General features: G+C 44.5%; 1 protein-coding gene across 2 annotated transcripts in view; it reads left to right on the top strand.

Moving 5' to 3' along the window:
• Nucleotides 1-17,269, top strand: part of TGFBR2 (transforming growth factor beta receptor 2) — a 90,542-nt gene that overhangs the window by 61,344 nt on the left and 11,929 nt on the right. For both annotated transcript variants that reach the window (XM_040479989.1, XM_040479990.1), the window contains 2 exons: nt 9,223-10,022; nt 11,716-11,857. In XM_040479989.1, coding sequence (XP_040335923.1) covers nt 9,223-10,022; nt 11,716-11,857 — 942 coding nt within the window. The remainder of the gene's footprint in view (nt 1-9,222; nt 10,023-11,715; nt 11,858-17,269) is intronic.

Below are 17,269 nucleotides of genomic sequence, written 5' to 3'. Positions count from 1 at the left end.
TGTGTGTGTGTGTGTGTGTGTGTGTGTGTGTGTGTGTGTGTGTGTGTTACTAGGCAACTTGTTTACTTTTAAATCACTCCAAAGGAATGTATACCATGAAATTTCCCCTTGAGGTTTTCTGCCAGTTTGTATTTTTTTATGGCATACTAACATTTATCTTTGACATTTGTCTTTAAAAAATATTTATCATCAAGGCTCTGACATTTACAAATGGTTCCTTATTTGCAACTAAGTCTGGGCTCTGTATGTGGGGCACATTTGGTTGGAAATTTTCAGAATTATTAAAGAGACCTCTGGGTTCATTTCTAGGGAGACAGTTTGGTGGCATGGAAAGAACAAAGGCTTTAGGGTCACTCAGAGTTGAGAGAAACAGCCCCCCTATTTGCCCTTGAGTGATTCATCATAACTCTCAAGTTCCCTTCCTTCCTCTCTTCCCTCTCTCCCTCCACATTACAAGAATGTTTCTGGCAACATCGGTCATAGCTCAAAAGGACCAATAGTGGTAGAATGGATAAATATATTATGGTATATTTGGACAAGGAATTTAATTTCTTCACCCCTAAGATGGGGTGAATACTTGAAGGGGTGTTCTGAATATCAAATGAGATTACATATCTGAAATTTTTGGCACGTAGTAAGTGCTCAAAAAAAAAAAAAAAAAAAAGAATTTTATCTTCCCTTTTCTTTTCCCCTAATAGCATCCAAAATAATGTACTTAGCCCAGGAGCAAGGTGTGGCATCCACAATTATTCTTCTGATTTCTCTCTTTTGAAAAGAGAAAGAATCTTGCAAAATAAAATAAAATAAAATACAAACACAGAAAAGCACATAAAACAAATGTCCTGCTTAGCAAATGGGGCTAACATTCTTATAACCCCTGCCCAGGCCAAAAATGAATAATTTCGCCAGATATCCTACAAGTTCTATGTGTTCTTCAACTCAATCATAGATCCCTCCTTCCCTCCAAAGTAACCGCTATTTTTCTTCTATAATTATCACTTACTTGCGTTTTCTTAAATAGCTTTATCATCCACGTTTGCATCTGGCAAACACTAGCATAGTCCTACCTATTCTTCTTCTTCTTATTATTATTACTATTATTTTGGTAATTTGATATACCTACAGGTTCTTTTTTTTAAATCTGCTCTCCCCAGTTCCTTTTTCCCCTACATCATATCTATTGAAGAACCACGTTGACCTGTACTATTTTACAGTCCGGATTTTGCTGGTGGCATTCATGGTGCAATCCGCGGCATTTCTCGATTCGCTGTATTGTTTGAAAATTGGCAGCTGGATCTGGAGGTTTCATCAGACCCCACTTAGATCTCTTTGGCAAGTCTATAGGTACTCCATCAGGGGTGATGATGTCCGACCATCTCTGATTTTGTTACATTGGTTGGCGTGGATGCTTGTTGCCTAGATCCATTTAATTTATAAAGGGTTAAAAAAAGGATAATCTGTTTCTTCCAACTCATTTGCACTTATTCGCTAGAATAATTTAACAAGGAGATGCTTTATTCAACTCTTTGGTTATCCAGTGCTGTGGTCTGATGGAAATGGCAAGATGCATGCTTGATGTTTCTCTTCATGTTCTAGTTTTCAGTATAATGAGTTGACGTTCTGTTGCCTCAGAAGTTGATAAATTTATTTGTCAATCATTCTTATAAGTTGAAACGTACTTAATTGAGTCCCAAGTGTGTTGCTTTTTAAAAATCTTCATTATCCTGTCTTGGTCAGAGAGTCTCTTCATGATGGCTTCTGGGTCCTTTGGTCATGACCTGAGTAGTCTTTGATCACCTCCTTGTTATGTGGTATAACAAAATATTCCAAACTTATTATTTCCAGTCCCAGACCTAGAATTGGCCATTTTGCCAAGAAGCCAAGATGTCTTCTGTTGGAAGCCTTGATAAGGCATTTCTTTTTTCCTCAAGTGGGAACCAAGAACCATAGCTTTCCTAGGAAACTGAGTCCTTGTGAGGTGAAATGACTTGCCTCGGATTTCATGGGTGATTAATGACAGATACAGGAATATAATCTCAGTCTCCTGATCTCTAATCTAGTGCTCCTTCTTTCACACCACATTCCAGGTACTCAAGCTAACAGTCCCCACATGCCATGCACAAATTACAGGGAGACTGTATGTGAGCAGAGTCAGGTCTGGCTCACTCATGGAATTTGGCCTCTGGAGAAGAGGCAGTCAGCTTTGCAGAAATATTCCTCATCAGGTTGATTCATCAGATACATTCATTCATTCACTCAACAAACTTGACTTGTCTCCTTATCTTTGTGTCTGGCTGTGAGCGTGATGATGGTGAGCAAAAAACGTGTCTCATTAATAACTATACTCCAGCTTTGGCTGTGCCAGAGAAAATTGGCAGGAAACTTGATACTAGGGACAACTTTTACTTAGTTTTCTAGGTAAGCTAAAAGAATGTTGTAGAACCAACCGAGGCTCAATAACCTCGTCTGTAAAACAGGGCTATTAAGGGAACCTGACTTGGTTGTTGGAGAAATAAAGTGAAATGGTGCTTATAAAGTGAATTGCTCAGTGCCTAGTTCAATAAAGCACATTTTATGATCATTTTCTTTATTATTGTTGGGATTTCAGTGGAGGGCTTCCCACCATTACCCATTGCAGACCTCCCTTCATGCGGGGCAAGGGAGACAGCAGCTCTGATGGAATTCAGAGTTAGGATCTATCACTGGCACCAGCTTCCTCCCTTAGTAACTTCCTGGAGAAACAGCCCAATCTCAGAATCACTGCTCTAGGAAATCCTGGCAGATACTGGTGCTCCAGTGACTTCCCTCTGCCATGGGCTCCTCGCTTTTTTTGTGCATGTGCCACGGACAAAAGTCCATAGACTTCCTGGAAGTCCGGTGAACCCAGTGGACCCCTTCTCAAAAGGATGTTTTTAAATGCATAAAATATAATATGCAGGATTCCAAGGAAAATTAATGATATTGAAATATAATTATCAAATGTTTTAAAAACTACATTTGGGATACAGTAATATGTGCTTCTGTAATAATGCTTTAACAAGATCCAGCATCAGATCTAAGACACTGAAGTATATTAAGTGATGAGTATAAATGATATACAAAGACATCTTGTGATAAATGCAACATGGCATGAAAATACCTGTGGTTTCTATTGGTAACAAGGTCATAGCTACAGCTACTTGTAGGAAATGTTACTTTAGCCAATAGTTGGAGAAAATAAAAAGATGTGATTTCTGCCCATTTAAATTTGCAGATCTACTGAATTCTATCCATGGAGCCCAGGCTGATAACTTTTCTATTAGAGTGTAGAGACTTATTTTTTATGAATCTTAAAGAAATTCTCTTATTTGTACTCCTCCCCTCCCAGAAGTATATGGTTTCCTCCACCACCCAAAAGCAGAGCATTCCAATGAAACCTTTCGTAAGCCAAAATGACGTAAAGCAAAGAAGCAATTACCATTAATTTATTTGGAAACATTTTTGAGCATTCCCACATTCCCCCAAATAATCACTTTTTAGGCTTTTCTGATACTGTGGGACACATCTTGCTAACGGATGCACAAAATAAATTGAGATAAAGCACAGATGTTCACAGAGTTCGAAGCTATGGCGGCCTGATGCTGAGCTGCTGAGTGTGGTTCCCAGGGAAGGGGCTTGGCAGGGCTGGTCTCGCTGCTGGGGTGGGGGCTGGGGGGGGGTGCCTCCTCTACAACAGCTCACTGCAAAACAAACACTGGATGCCGTTTTCTCTTTTTGCCTTCTTTCATAGAAGTCAGAATGCTCTCTGGATTTCTTTCAGTTAGCATAAACAGGTACTAGTGTAGATCTTGTGTAAAAAGCCAGTGACTTAACAGGAACGTTTAAGAAGTAGAGAACACCTGTGTCTAACTGGATGGTACGTGACAAGGGAGCGTAATGTGATTGTCAGGTCTTGGGCACTAGTTACCTGACATCCAGGCAACAATTTATTATGTAGAAATTCCAGTGGTTCGGCAGTTACATCTTGAGCGTCCTATGTTGTCAAAGGCCCTGGGGTAGACTCTGACAAAAGAGATTTTAGGTTCTCCCTCATGTGAGACTTTTCTTCCCAGGCAGGGAAAAGACACATATTCATGGGGACACTACTCACTGTGGTTCTTAGTTAAAAACCAAAGAGAATCACCTGCACACCTAGAACATGCCGTTTGGGATGTGTTATCTAAGAACTGCCAATATCACTTAATAGATGTTTCTAAAATCGCCTAGTGCCCATTGAAGGCAACCAGTTTATCAAGCTAAGGGGTTTTATAAATTCATTCTTCATTGGCTTTCACCAATGTGAAGTGTACAGACAACATGGCGGGGCTCCAATCAGACCGTTCGTTTCACATAGTAGCTTTGCTGCTGCCTCAATTTGTGATCTTGGGAAATCATTTAATCCATATAACCCTTAGCTTCCCTATCTGTATAATGGGGCTTATAATAATAGTAATATCTACCTCCTAGGGTTTTTCTGTAGATTAAAAAAAATATGATATAAAATTGGGGCGCCTGGGTAGCTCAGTTGGTTGAGCGTCCGACTTCGGCTCAGGTCCTGGTCTCATGGTTCGTGGGTTCGAGCCCCGCGTTGGGCTCTGTGCTGACAGCTCAGAGCCTGGAGCCTGCTTCAGATTCTGTGTCTCTCTTTCTCCGCCTCCCCCATTCGCGCTCTGTCTCTCAAAAAATAAACATTAAAAAAAATTTATATATAATATATATTATATATGTAATATATTTTATATTATATATTTTTATTATATATATACATATATATTATGTACATACATTATATATATATATACATATATATATAAATAAAAGTTAGCACATAGCCAGGCTCATACTAAGTATTCAATATCTTAGTTCTTGTGTAATTGAGGGTTGGTGAAAAGAAATACCATCTCCTGGTAGTCTCTGAGTAAAGGAAATGCCAGCTTGTGCCTATACCTGAATCTGCTTTTGTAGCAGCCCAAGGGTTAATACCGAGAGGGTGTGGGTGGCTCCTATTTAGATGAAACCACATCCCAGAGCTCCCTTTTAACCCTGTTTGCTATTGTTAGGGTTTTCCACCACCTCTTTGAAGTTTCAAGATTGACAGATGTTATTCAGTAATTCCTGCCCCATCAAATTTTTACATGTAGGTTTTCAAAAAGAAATCACAGGAAATTTGAGGGGAAAGTAAAACTTTTGGTTTCTGACACTGAACTGGGGGGTGGTGGGGGGGGCGCGGTTGGGGATTTCTAGAATCTTCTTCACACATAAATTTCAGGGGATTTCTGTTTTTGTGTTTCCCTTAGCCTGGAAAAGAATAGAAATTAGCAAGGAAGATCCTTTTCATCTATGGCCAGGAATTCTAAAAAATCATCAGCAATAGATAAACAGTTCATTTGAATGTTTTGCACACTTTGATGAATTGAAGACACAGCCAAGTAAATATGCAGTATTTATATTTTTATATTTTATAAAAAGTATCTTAGGGGCACCTGGGTGGCTCAGTCAGTTAAGCGCCGACTTCAGCTCAGGTCATGATCTCTCTGTTCATGAGCCCTGCATTGGGCTGTGTGCTGACAGTTCAGAGCCTGGAACCCGCTTCGGATTCTGTGTCTCCCTCTCTCTCTGCTCCTCCCCTGCTCGTGCCCACTTGCTCTCTATCTCTCCCCTACAATAAACATTTAAAAAAATTGTTTTTGTAATATTTTTACATTTTCTAAAATATTTTAAAATATTTTAATAAAATATTTAATAAAATAAAATATTTTAAAATATTTTCTAAAATATTGAAGAAAATAAAATATTTTAAAATATTTTCTAAAATATTCTAAAAATTTTATATTTATATTTTATATTTTTAATATATTTATATATATAATCATATATTTTATAATTTATATATTAATTTATATTTATATATTTTATAATTGTATTGCTGCCCCATATGTGAAACAGAATATATTCACCTTGGACCAAAGTGAACTCTCCCCAAATTCTGCCAATGTGTTACAGGTTGTTAAAAAAAAAAAACAAAAACACCCACACAAGATGGCCTGCAAACTTAGAGCTCTATATAGAGCGAGGTAGGAAGTATTTTAGGCTTTCTGGGCCAGATATCATCTCCGCTGCATGTACTTGTTAGTCTCTTTCTTTTTCTAAGCAACTCTTTCACAAACAAATAAAGCAACAAATGTTTGTAGCCCACAGGGCTGTACAAAAATAAGCCTTGGGCTGTGGTTTGCCAGCCCCTGCTGCAGAACGGAAAACGTGTGAGGGCTGTTGTCCTGTGAAGTCGTCATCCATCCAGCTTCTATAGCGAACACTTGCTGAGTAGTGTAAGTGCCCCTTCCTCAGCCTGGCACTGGGTATAAGGACGATGATCGATACATAGATTTACCCATAAAGAGCTTACTTTCTCTTGGGGGAAACCAGCGATGCAGGGATCAAACCGATCTACGATCATAAGGCGTCGTGTAGTTACAGACAAGTGGGTGCTTGAAGCAGACACATTCATGGGATACTTCAGATAATAGAGGCAGAGTTACCAGGACGGAATGTTGTTTTCCGCTCTATTCCTTCATCTGCCCCCCCTCCTTAACCTTGCTCTCCAGGCTCATACTTTGTTGAAAGATGGGGACAGTCTGTAATTACCCCACAGGAACTCTCTTCGTTTGCAGTTCCAACCCTCTCTGCCACTGCCTTGTGCCGTTGTCACTTACGGTGTCTCACCTGTCCTTTGTCCTATTCATGCCTTCCAGTGTGAGCAAGAATTTGGGTTTGCAAGAGTCAATTGCCACATTGTTTCCCTTTTCCTATTCTTTTTTTAAAAATGCACCAGGGGCGCCTGCGTGGCTCGCTCGGTTAAGCGTCCAACTTCAGCTCAGGTTATGATCTCACAGTTCACGAGTTCGAGCCCCGCGTCGGAGTCTGGGCTGATAGCTCAGAGCCTGGAGCCCGCTTCGGATTCTCTGTCTCCCTCTGTATGCCCCTCCGCTGCTTGCACTCTGTCGCATTGTCTCAAAAGTAAATAAATGTTAAAAAAATTTTTTGTTTTAAATGCACCAAGAGACCTTTCCCCAAAAGAGTGACTTTTTTTTCCCCCCTCTTGGTTGCTGAAATTCAGATGTGTGGGGGTTGCTCTTCCAGCGTTTTGTGGCATCTCCTTAAGATCTAAAGTTTTCATCTAGAACATACAGGCAGTTGAAGTTGGTGTTCCCACTCAGAACTGACCTCAAGACTCAGCGGTACATCATGTGAAACCTAACCACTCCAAACTGGCTTGCTACAAGCTTCCTTTCTCACTGAGCTTTGTTGACTGACGATACCAGACATGATTTAGGTGACGGATTCTCTTTGAAAGGTAATGGTTCTCTCCCTCGTACCTGGACTGTATTCTCATCACTGTATTCTCATCAAACGCCTATAGTAGGTGAAAACTGCCATTTGAACAACGATACGTACTCTCTCTGACGTGCTCTCCGGTTCCGTGTCACCTACCCAACCTTTTTTCTTTCTGTTTCCTTGTGTGGAGCTATTGGTTTGGGAAAACTACTCTTCCTCAAATCATATATTCTTACTTTTTAACAGAACATTTCTTCTGGTCACCACTCACTTTCTCCCATTGTTCGTTGACCAGTTCAGAGGTAGTCCTTGCCACCGCGGTTCCCTGTTTCTCCAAGGTTTTCTATATTCTGCCAACACATAGACTGTAGCACACATTTAGCCCCATCCCTGCTTGCTGCATTATCTCTATGCATTTGTACACGTGCCCTAATCCTCTCCTGGGTTATAACCTCTTTGAGGGCAATGCCATGCCCACAGTGGCATCCAACAGTGCTGTGTTCAATGAGTGAATCTAGTCTCTGATCATGAGGACTGCTTCTTCACAGGTACCTGTGAGGGGAAATGACCGACGTATAAAACCAGTAGAATTCTGGCATTCTCGTCCAGTGGAGACAAGCCGACACAAAGGTCTCGCTGAACCATGACTGCCTTTCTCTGTCTTCTGCCACTGTTTCCATCTATGCTCTTCTTCCCAGAGCCAGGCCAGGCTAGCACATGACCCATAGTTTGACATACAAGACCGTGTATGTGGTCAGATAGCTGGTGCTAAGGACTCCCCTCCATCAATCCCCAGGCATGCTTCAGTGGTCCAAGCTAGAAAAATGGCTGCCTTTCTTTTTACTCTTCTCAGCTTTGTAGTAATACTTCCACTGTTGTGGGGCGCCTGGGTCCAACTCTCGATTTTGGCTCAGGTCGTGATCTCACAGTCCGTGAGGTTGAGCCCCGCATCGGGCTCTGCAATGACAGCACCAGTCTGCTTGGGGTCTTCTCTCTCCCTCCCTCTCTGCCCTTTCCCTGCTCTCTCTTTCTCTCTCAAAATAAACATTAAGTTTTTTTTTTTTTTTAAAGACTATTTCCACTGTTGCTAGTAAGAATTCCTATTCTAGGAAACTGCACATCACATGCACGTTCAAAAGAGGGATGTTGGGTGGGTATAAGGTACCTGCCTTCCAAAAAGACCCTTTGCATCGATTCCTCTCCCCACCACCTATGTTTAAGGGTGGCCTGGGTGTCGGTCAGAACAGGACAAGCTAGAGTTTAGAAAAGAACAAAGACATTCTTTGTTTAGAAAAGAACAAAGGTCATTCTTTCTATATTACCGAAGCCACCTGCTCAGCCTTGGGCTTAGTTAACCCTCAGTAAATGCTTTGTCCGTTTAGTGAGCACTTGCCGAGGACCTGACGTGTGCTAGGCACTGTTTACAATAGTGCCGGAGAAAGACACGGCCCCTGCCGGCAAGGAGTTCTCAGTCCGCTGAGGGTGGGGGAAGTAGAGAAAGGCAGATGTGAAGCCAGTAACCAAAGTCATAGCTATTTAATTCAAATTGTGCTAAGTTGTTGCATAGGAAAAATGTAGAGCGTCATGAGAATATATAAAACAAAACGTTTTCCCACATTTTCCTAGATTTCCTTTAGAGAGTGACATCGAAGCTGAAGTTTGAGGGATGAATGGGAGACACTGAATAGGTGGCCAGAGGCGGGGAAGACTGCGCAGGCGCACCCATCCCTGGAACAAAAAGTCACGATATATTAACCACAAAAATAATGCAGGTGTCAAACCCCGTAGATGCCTAAGGCGTGGACCCGCTCCCTGACCGTGTATACCCACTGAACCCAACTTCTTCTCTCCCTTGTTTTGTTTCCACATCAGAATACACCACCAACAACCCTGACCTGTTGTTAGTCATATTCCAAGTGACAGGCGTCAGCCTCCTGCCCCCCCTGGGGATCGCCATAGCCGTCATCATCATCTTCTACTGCTACCGTGTTCACCGGCAGCAGAAGCTGAGCCCATCCTGGGATACCAGCAAGCCACGAAAGCTCATGGAGTTCAGCGAGCACCTTGCCATCATTCTGGAAGACGACCGCTCTGACATCAGCTCTACCTGTGCCAACAACATCAACCACAACACAGAGCTGCTGCCCATTGAGCTGGACACCCTGGTGGGGAAAGGCCGCTTCGCCGAGGTCTACAAGGCCAAGCTGAAGCAGAACACTTCTGAACAGTTCGAGACCGTGGCGGTCAAGATCTTCCCTTACGAGGAGTACGCCTCCTGGAAGACGGAGAAGGACATTTTCTCAGACATCAACCTGAAGCACGAGAACATACTGCAGTTCCTGACAGCCGAGGAGCGCAAGACGGAGCTGGGGAAGCAGTACTGGCTGATCACGGCCTTCCACGCCAAGGGCAACCTGCAGGAGTACCTGACGCGGCACGTCATCAGCTGGGAGGACCTGCGCACGCTGGGCAGCTCCCTCGCCCGGGGCATTGCCCACCTGCACAGCGACCACACCCTGTGCGGGAGGCCCAAGATGCCCATCGTGCACAGGGACCTCAAGAGCTCCAATATCCTCGTCAAGAATGATCTGACCTGCTGCCTGTGTGACTTTGGGCTTTCCCTGCGTCTGGACCCGACCCTGTCTGTGGATGACCTGGCCAACAGCGGGCAGGTAAGTTAGACCTGGATCCCCTTACTTGTAGGGGGCCCCGCCCTACCTCTCCATCCATCTCCCGTGTCTTTTGTCTCCAACGGCCCTGTGCTCTGCACACCTGTCAAGGGAATGTAGCCGAGGTCGGGAGTTGGCCCTGGGAATGCCCCACTGTCTTCTGCCAGGGTGTCGTTACGAATGGACAGCATTTCTCCTCCTGTTTCTGCAGACCTCTTCCAATTCAAGACAGACATTCTTCTCCTTGAGTCGGTCTTCATTTTTCTCCCGTTTGCAGAGTACATTTCATTGCTTCTAACGCCATTAGTGCTTTGCCTCTATTTATTTCCCCTCTCTTGCTCTTCTGCTGAGCACTTCCTACTCGGTACTGTTGGTGGCCACATTGTTTTCTTTTTACCATTCTAGAAGGCAACCTCCTTGAAGCCCAAATGCACATCCATTTGGTCATATCTAGCACAAAGCCTTGAACGGTGAAAGTGACCAATAGATACTTATTGAGTGAGTTGACAGACTGAGTGAATATACAATTCTACAGTTTTTTTGCAGCATCTCATAGATGAAAATAGAAACCTTTTTGGGTAAGGAGGTATTGGAAGGTCACTAGAAATTACCAAGCCATCCTTCACGAATGACGGTGCTCCGTGTTTTCACACACTGGACGCTTGATGTGGATTATAGTCGAGTCTGGAAAGCACCGTTGTTTCCTCTAAGAAAGTGGGGGTATGTGCTTCTGAAGCATTCAGTTACTCCTTGGTCTGGCCTCTTGGGTCCATAGCTGCACAGGCATTGTTGAGGTAAACATATGGAATGCAACATGGACAGATTAATATGGCAGGGTAGTGAGTCATGCAATGACCTATTGAAAAGAAGAATTCCCTCTGATACATACAATTAAGAAACATTCCTTGGGATAGTAATATCAATTCACATGACCTGCCCTAGATTCTTGAAAAGGTAAGGACTTCATTGTTATTTAATTAAGCTATAGATACTGCAAAATCAGACATTTAAGTGATTGCTTCCCTAGAAATATCTTTCTCCTTTTTTTCCTGTGTATACCACTGTTTTTGCATTATCAGCCATTGTCCAAAGAAAATTGCATAGCATGCTCATCACAATTCTACAGTGATCTAGATTTGGCCTTCTACTATAGAAATACTTTCACGCAGCTTAGTTTAGTAGAGATTTTATGAAGGTACACTACATTCTTGGCACACTAGAATGTACCACGGAGTAAACAAAAGATATTGAGGCCGTCCTTAAGTGACAGAAACTAATGGCAATTATTCTTACTTTCACCATAAATCTTGGTGTTTCAGGAATGAGAAAATAGTTATTTGCAAAAGCAAAAATAAAGTTCTAACATATCACAGATGTCTCCCCAGTTATCTGTGAGGATGTTATTGTATAATACAATGACATATATCATGAAGTGAGAGAAAGCAGCCCTGGGGTTTGACATTTCCTTATTTTGGCGTGCTTTGTTTATATTTTTAAAAGTGTGTTCAGGGAGAGAAAAACTATTTTTAAAAACAATTTCAGAGGCTGTCCCTTTCTGTACCAGTCTCATTATTTAAAAGAGCAGTGTGCTTTTCAAAGATCATCTGCATGTGTAGAGAACAAACATCAGTTATATTTTGAGAATAAAAATGCAGCTGGATTACACTATGGGCCTCAATGTCTATTTTTGCTTTAGGTGGGAACTGCAAGATACATGGCTCCAGAAGTCCTAGAGTCCAGGATGAATTTGGAGAATGTCGAGTCCTTTAAGCAGACGGATGTCTACTCCATGGCTCTGGTCCTCTGGGAAATGACATCTCGCTGTAATGCGGTGGGAGGTATGTATGGACCACTCTCATACTGTGGGGGTAGACGTGTCTTCAAAATGATGTCACGTTGTTCGCTTCAAGCGTGATTCCAGAGGTACGACAGAGTTAACCCCACAGTGAGAGCTAGCTGAGATCGGTTAGTACACAGCCGTTCCAGAATGACTGAGAATTGGCTAAAAAGCCTAGATTTTTCAGCTGAAAACCCATGTTTGGAGCAGAAGGCTTTCTATCCCCTTCTTTACAGTATAATTACTTTTCTCTCGACACATCTCTCCACGGATATTTAAATATCTGGCAAGAGATGAACACTAGTAATATTTATAAGAATTCCTCCTGTTTGTCAAATAGATCATGTTGTTAGGAAAAATATCGGATTTTTGTTTGTTTTTATATTTGAAGGTTTTTAAACCCATCACCTATTTGCCTGGGTCCCTGTGTGGGGATGGCACTTCCTGTCTGGCCGGCCCCGTTATTTTCTGCTGCTTGCCTGCCTGCCTTCCCCCCGTGGCACATCCAAAACTAACTTGGTTTTTCCTTGCACAGTGAAATTTGTTTAACCAAGTTTCAGCCACTGAGAATAATTTTCTGCTTGAAAGCTTTGACAGTTCCAAAACGAATCCTTCGACCAGTATGAGTTGTATAAGAGACGGTGCTGTTGTCACCGTCAGAATAAATTTACCTAGATTTCGGTATCTTTTCTATCCTTTCAAACCCGTTATTCTATAAACACGAGCTGGAGATTGTGTCTCTGTCTTTCCCTCTGTCAGCGCAGCCAGCTTATTAAGGCCCTATGTGAACTCTCTGCTTTCATTGTTATCAATGACTGAAGCCCTTTCCTGTTGATATTTGCTGAGTGTGGAAGAATTCGGGCTAATGGGGAAGAACTGAGTTCACCAACTTTTACGAGGTCTAAAAATGGATACAGTATAAACAAGTTTTCCCAAGGAAGGAACAGGATCTCATTTGCTCAGCTAGTCTCAGAAAACCTTTCATAACCTTTAGGATAAGAACGGATGGGTTTTGGGGAACCGGAAAGAGGCCATCCCGGTTCTCATTTTGTTTGATCTTAAGCCCGCAGTCCTGCGTCTCTCATCTCCGCTCAGGCTGCAGAAACTCAAGTTATTTATCTCTCCTCACTTGGATCCAGCTGAAAGCCCTTCACTTGATTTAGTGTGTGAACTCACGTATTAAGCCCTTTTCCTTACCTTCTTTTGGAAAGCATTGTGGATTTTTTTGGGTTTTTTTGGTTTAGAGGTTTTTTTGTTTTTTGTTTTTTTCGAAGGGGGTGGAATGTATCTTAAAAACATTAAAGACAGATTCTTCGCTTCATCTTAATCTCAGAGACTTTTCCTTTTTTTTTTAAATATTTTTTAAGTTTTATTTTGAGAGAGAGAAAGAGAGAACATGAGAGCATGAGCATGGGAGGGGCACAGAGAGAGGGAGAGAGAATTTCAAGCGGGATCTGTGATGTCAGCACAGAGCCCGATGCGGGGCTTGAACTCACAAACCATGAGATCATGATGACCTGAGCCAAAGTCGGATGCTCAACTGACTGAGCCACCCAGGTGCTTCTCAGAGACTTTTCTTCTGTATTTCAGGAGTCCCATGGGAAGAACATAGAGTCGGCAGATAGACACATTCCCTCCCAGCTGTTGTAGAGACACAGGTAGAAGGACAGGTCTTGCCCTCAGGAAGCTTGACTGATGAGACAGACTTTTTTTTTTCCTTTAAAACAAATTTACAGATTCGTCAATTTCTTGCCTTAGAAATAAAATCAATTATAATTCCCCCCAGTTGATGTTAGGCTTTAATTTTGAAGGTCTAAGAAAGAGGGTGGGATGTAGAAAAAGCTTTCCTTAAGCTTAAACCTTCTCTTCTCTCACTTGAAATGCAATGTGTGTAATTACTATCTTTTATTGACCATCTGATTTCAAAAAAGGAAATGTGGAATCTGAAGCTTAACTTGGGATGGCGAATTAGAGATTGAGATTGTATTTTGCCACATAGGTCAACTAATATTCCATTCCATCCAGTTTTATTCTGAGTAGCAGGCATCTAACTGCATGCGGGAGGATGCTAACCATGAGGGGACAGTCTTGTAGGGAATGTGAAACCCCAGCTGTCCTGCCGTTAAGGGACGCCATTCTGTTCTTACGGTTGAGCCCAGACTCTTCACGTGAATGCTAAGCCTGGCCCTCGCTCGCCTTTCTAGCCTCATCTCCCCATAGCACTGTCATTCCACACGGCACGTCTTCTATGAATGCCTTTTAGGTCTCAACCCTAGACTTCGTCCCTTGCTATTGACTGGGACCGAAGTAGACTTCTAAACACGCAAGTGCAGGTCAGTTGTGACCAGTGCCGCGCGAAGGTAAGGCAAGGACACGGGGCCCCAAAAGCCCATGTCAGCTGAGGGGAGCGACACAGTAGGGTCGGGCAGGGAGGGCTCTGGAAGGATGCGTAAGACTTAGGATCGTCCTCTTGAGTTGCTTCTTTATCAGCCTCTCTCTGCGAGGCGGCTCGAGGGGAACAGAGAAAAAGCACTACCACCCCACTGGACCAGTCAAGTCTTTCTTATCAGATGACACAATGGCAACAGTTGATCACAGCACTCTTCCGAAGCCAACTGGCACAGCCCCCTTCACACGGAGGAGCTCGAGAGGTGGGCTGCAGTCATTGAAGAGGGTGGTCCAAGTGGAAAGGCGTCCTGGTGGAAGCAGCTCTGGTCATGAAGAAAGCCACGAAGAAGTAGTAGCTACCATTCCCTGGGCACCTGCTTCATGGGTCAGCTCGTCCAGCCTACCGAGCACTCTCAGGCACTGGTATTAAATGCTGCATTTTACAGATGGGAAAACTGAGGCTTCGGGAAGTGGGAAAGCCGTGTGGCCACGACACTGCTGGCCTGACCAGTGGAGGACATCGTAAAGAAAGGACATCACGGATTGGGCAGCCACTGCTACCTTGTGCATCCTGGCCTCTAATTCAGTGTCTTTCTGGAAGTAGCCAGCAGGACTGTCACACTTGAGGAACGTTCGGTGATGGCCTCACTCGTGAAAGTCTCCAGGGATGGACTTTCCCGTCTCCTCTGGGTGCATCTCTATTAACAGATTCCTAAAGCTCTTGTTACAGACTCAGTGCCTTAAAGTCTGAGATAACTTCTTTATCCTTATTTCTCTGAAGATCCGTTTATTCGTTCATTCCTTCTCTTAACAAATATTTATTGAGTACCAGTTGTAGGGCAGGCATTATTCAAATGCTAAGGACACAGCAGTGGGGGGCAAAAAAAAAAAAAAACCCAAAAACAGAAAAAATGCTGTCTCTGTCCTCCAGAGACAAGGAGTCTGTGAAGAACTAATATTGTCGAAAGAGGGGTGATGAACAAACAGATATGTGATTACAGCACCGGGGTGGGAGTAGGCAGATACGAATTTAGAAAGCAAAATAGTCAGGGACAGATCATGACAGAGCGCATCATCTCGGACACTCGGATCACCTGAAAGAACACGGAAGTCAGGAAAACAGGTCTTTCAGAGTTGTTTGAAGAAGAAGCTGATCGCAGGAGGGGATTGGTCTGTGACTGTCTTAGAAAGGAGGAAAGTCGTGAAATCGTCCTTCAGCAAGGACAGACCCGGAGACGGGCCCTGCTTTACAAAGAAATCTCTGTCCGGCTGTTGGTTTATTTGGTGTTCATGCAAGCGTTTGCGGTGCGTGGGAGGCGGAGGACGGCGGGGACCCTTTCGGGGGCCCCCCTCTGGCGAGCACAGCAGACACAATATGCACATCACCCCCAGCCAAAACGGACCCACCAGAAAACCGACTTCCAAATAAATCCCTGGCCACTGAGGTCTTTGAATAGAAACTGACACACGGCAGCCCGCGGAGCGGGCGTTTAACAAGGGGATGCTCTTAAGCATCCTGTCTGCCTGCCACAGGCCTGGGAGACAGAAAGTCACATGAGTCAAAAAGAAAGGCAAAAGAGAAAAACAACGACGACGACGAAGAGGGGTGGGGGAGGAGGGCTGAAGAGAGGATAAGAGGTGCTCGAAGTTTTCCTGGGTTTCAGGGGAGCATCATTTAGAAGCAGATACAAAACTCAGGGGTGCTGCCTTGAGGACCACTGTCAGCCTGCTCTGTGAAGTTGGAACTGCATCAGAACAGCTGTGTTCCAGATGCCGACTTCCAGAGGAAGAGCATCGTGTCCCAGAGACTTGCCCTCTGCGTGCGCAAAATCGGGGGGGGGGGGGGCGGGCCGCGCGAGGCAAGGGTGGTTTCTCTTAAGAGCCTCCTGAGAGACATGAAAGGAAGCTGCCAGGGTCTGGGAGGGATGGCTTCCATCAGTGGAAAGACTCTGGGGAAAGCCTGGGAGAGGGGAGCCGGAAAGGAGAGCAAGCCATACGCAATAAAGAAGTTGCGCAGACAAGATGTTGTTTGAGGCAGCCGGGCAGATCCCGAGGTGTCGTGTCGGGCCCTGGTGCGCCTGGCGTGGGAAGCAGCCTGAGGGTGGGACAGAGACTGGGTCCGAGGGAATAGTTCTGTCGCGCGGACGTCTGCCTGGGGTTGGTTGCCTCAGAGCCTGGAACAAGAATTGAGCCTGAGTGGTTTATTTGGGAAGAGATCCCAGGAAATGCCAGTAAGCGAAGGCAGAAGCGAGTCAGGAAAGGGGAGGAAGCCGGGAAATGGCAGGTCATCAAGCAGGCCATCGCTGCGGGCAGCTGGAACAGAGTCCTGCTGGGGGCGCCGGGAGCAGACACACACACGCCCTGGGAGCACGCCATCCGACCCACGGGCAAGCTGGCCGTTTTCCTCCCAAACCCCATCCATCGTGGGTTCAAAGCTGCTCCCGGGGCGAGTCGGAAGGGCGAACACAACCTGCCCAGCGCGTTCCACCTGTGTTGGGCCCCGGGCATGGACAGCCGAGTGGCCGGCGGCCTTCTGGGAGTATATGGAGTAACGGTGCGGGGAGCCCGCTCCCCCCTTGACTGGCGTGATGACAGTTCCTCGCAGAAGGGAGGCCTGAGCCATGGCATCGTTCGTTCAGATGCATAGACGGCACCTCCAGAAAATCACGCATTAACGCCGCGGCCAACACTGCCCTGATCTGGTGCTCGTGGCACAGGTTGTGATGGGGTCCTCTTCCCCCACCTCTACCGCCACCAGCCCACCTGTTTCGCCAAAACCCAGAATGGACCAGCGTTTGGGTTTCATGCTGGTCAATAAAAGCAGGGAGAAGGCCGCTTGTTGCCATCAGTGAGGGGTTTTCTCGTTGGCTCTTTTGTTTTTTTGTGTAACTCGTTTAGCAGTTACACACCGTAACCGACCGACAGATTTCCATAAGGTTCCCCTTCTTGGAGCCATGCGGTGCGGAGGGGCCGGCCAAGGCAGGGAGGGACACGTTTGTCACATTTGTGACAGGCATGTTCCCAC

Source organism: Herpailurus yagouaroundi, unplaced genomic scaffold (assembly GCF_014898765.1).
Source record: "Herpailurus yagouaroundi ecotype Mexico unplaced genomic scaffold, PumYag 159, whole genome shotgun sequence".
In the NCBI taxonomy this organism is placed as follows: domain Eukaryota; kingdom Metazoa; phylum Chordata; class Mammalia; order Carnivora; family Felidae; genus Herpailurus; species Herpailurus yagouaroundi.
This window is presented reverse-complemented; position numbering and strand designations above follow the sequence as displayed.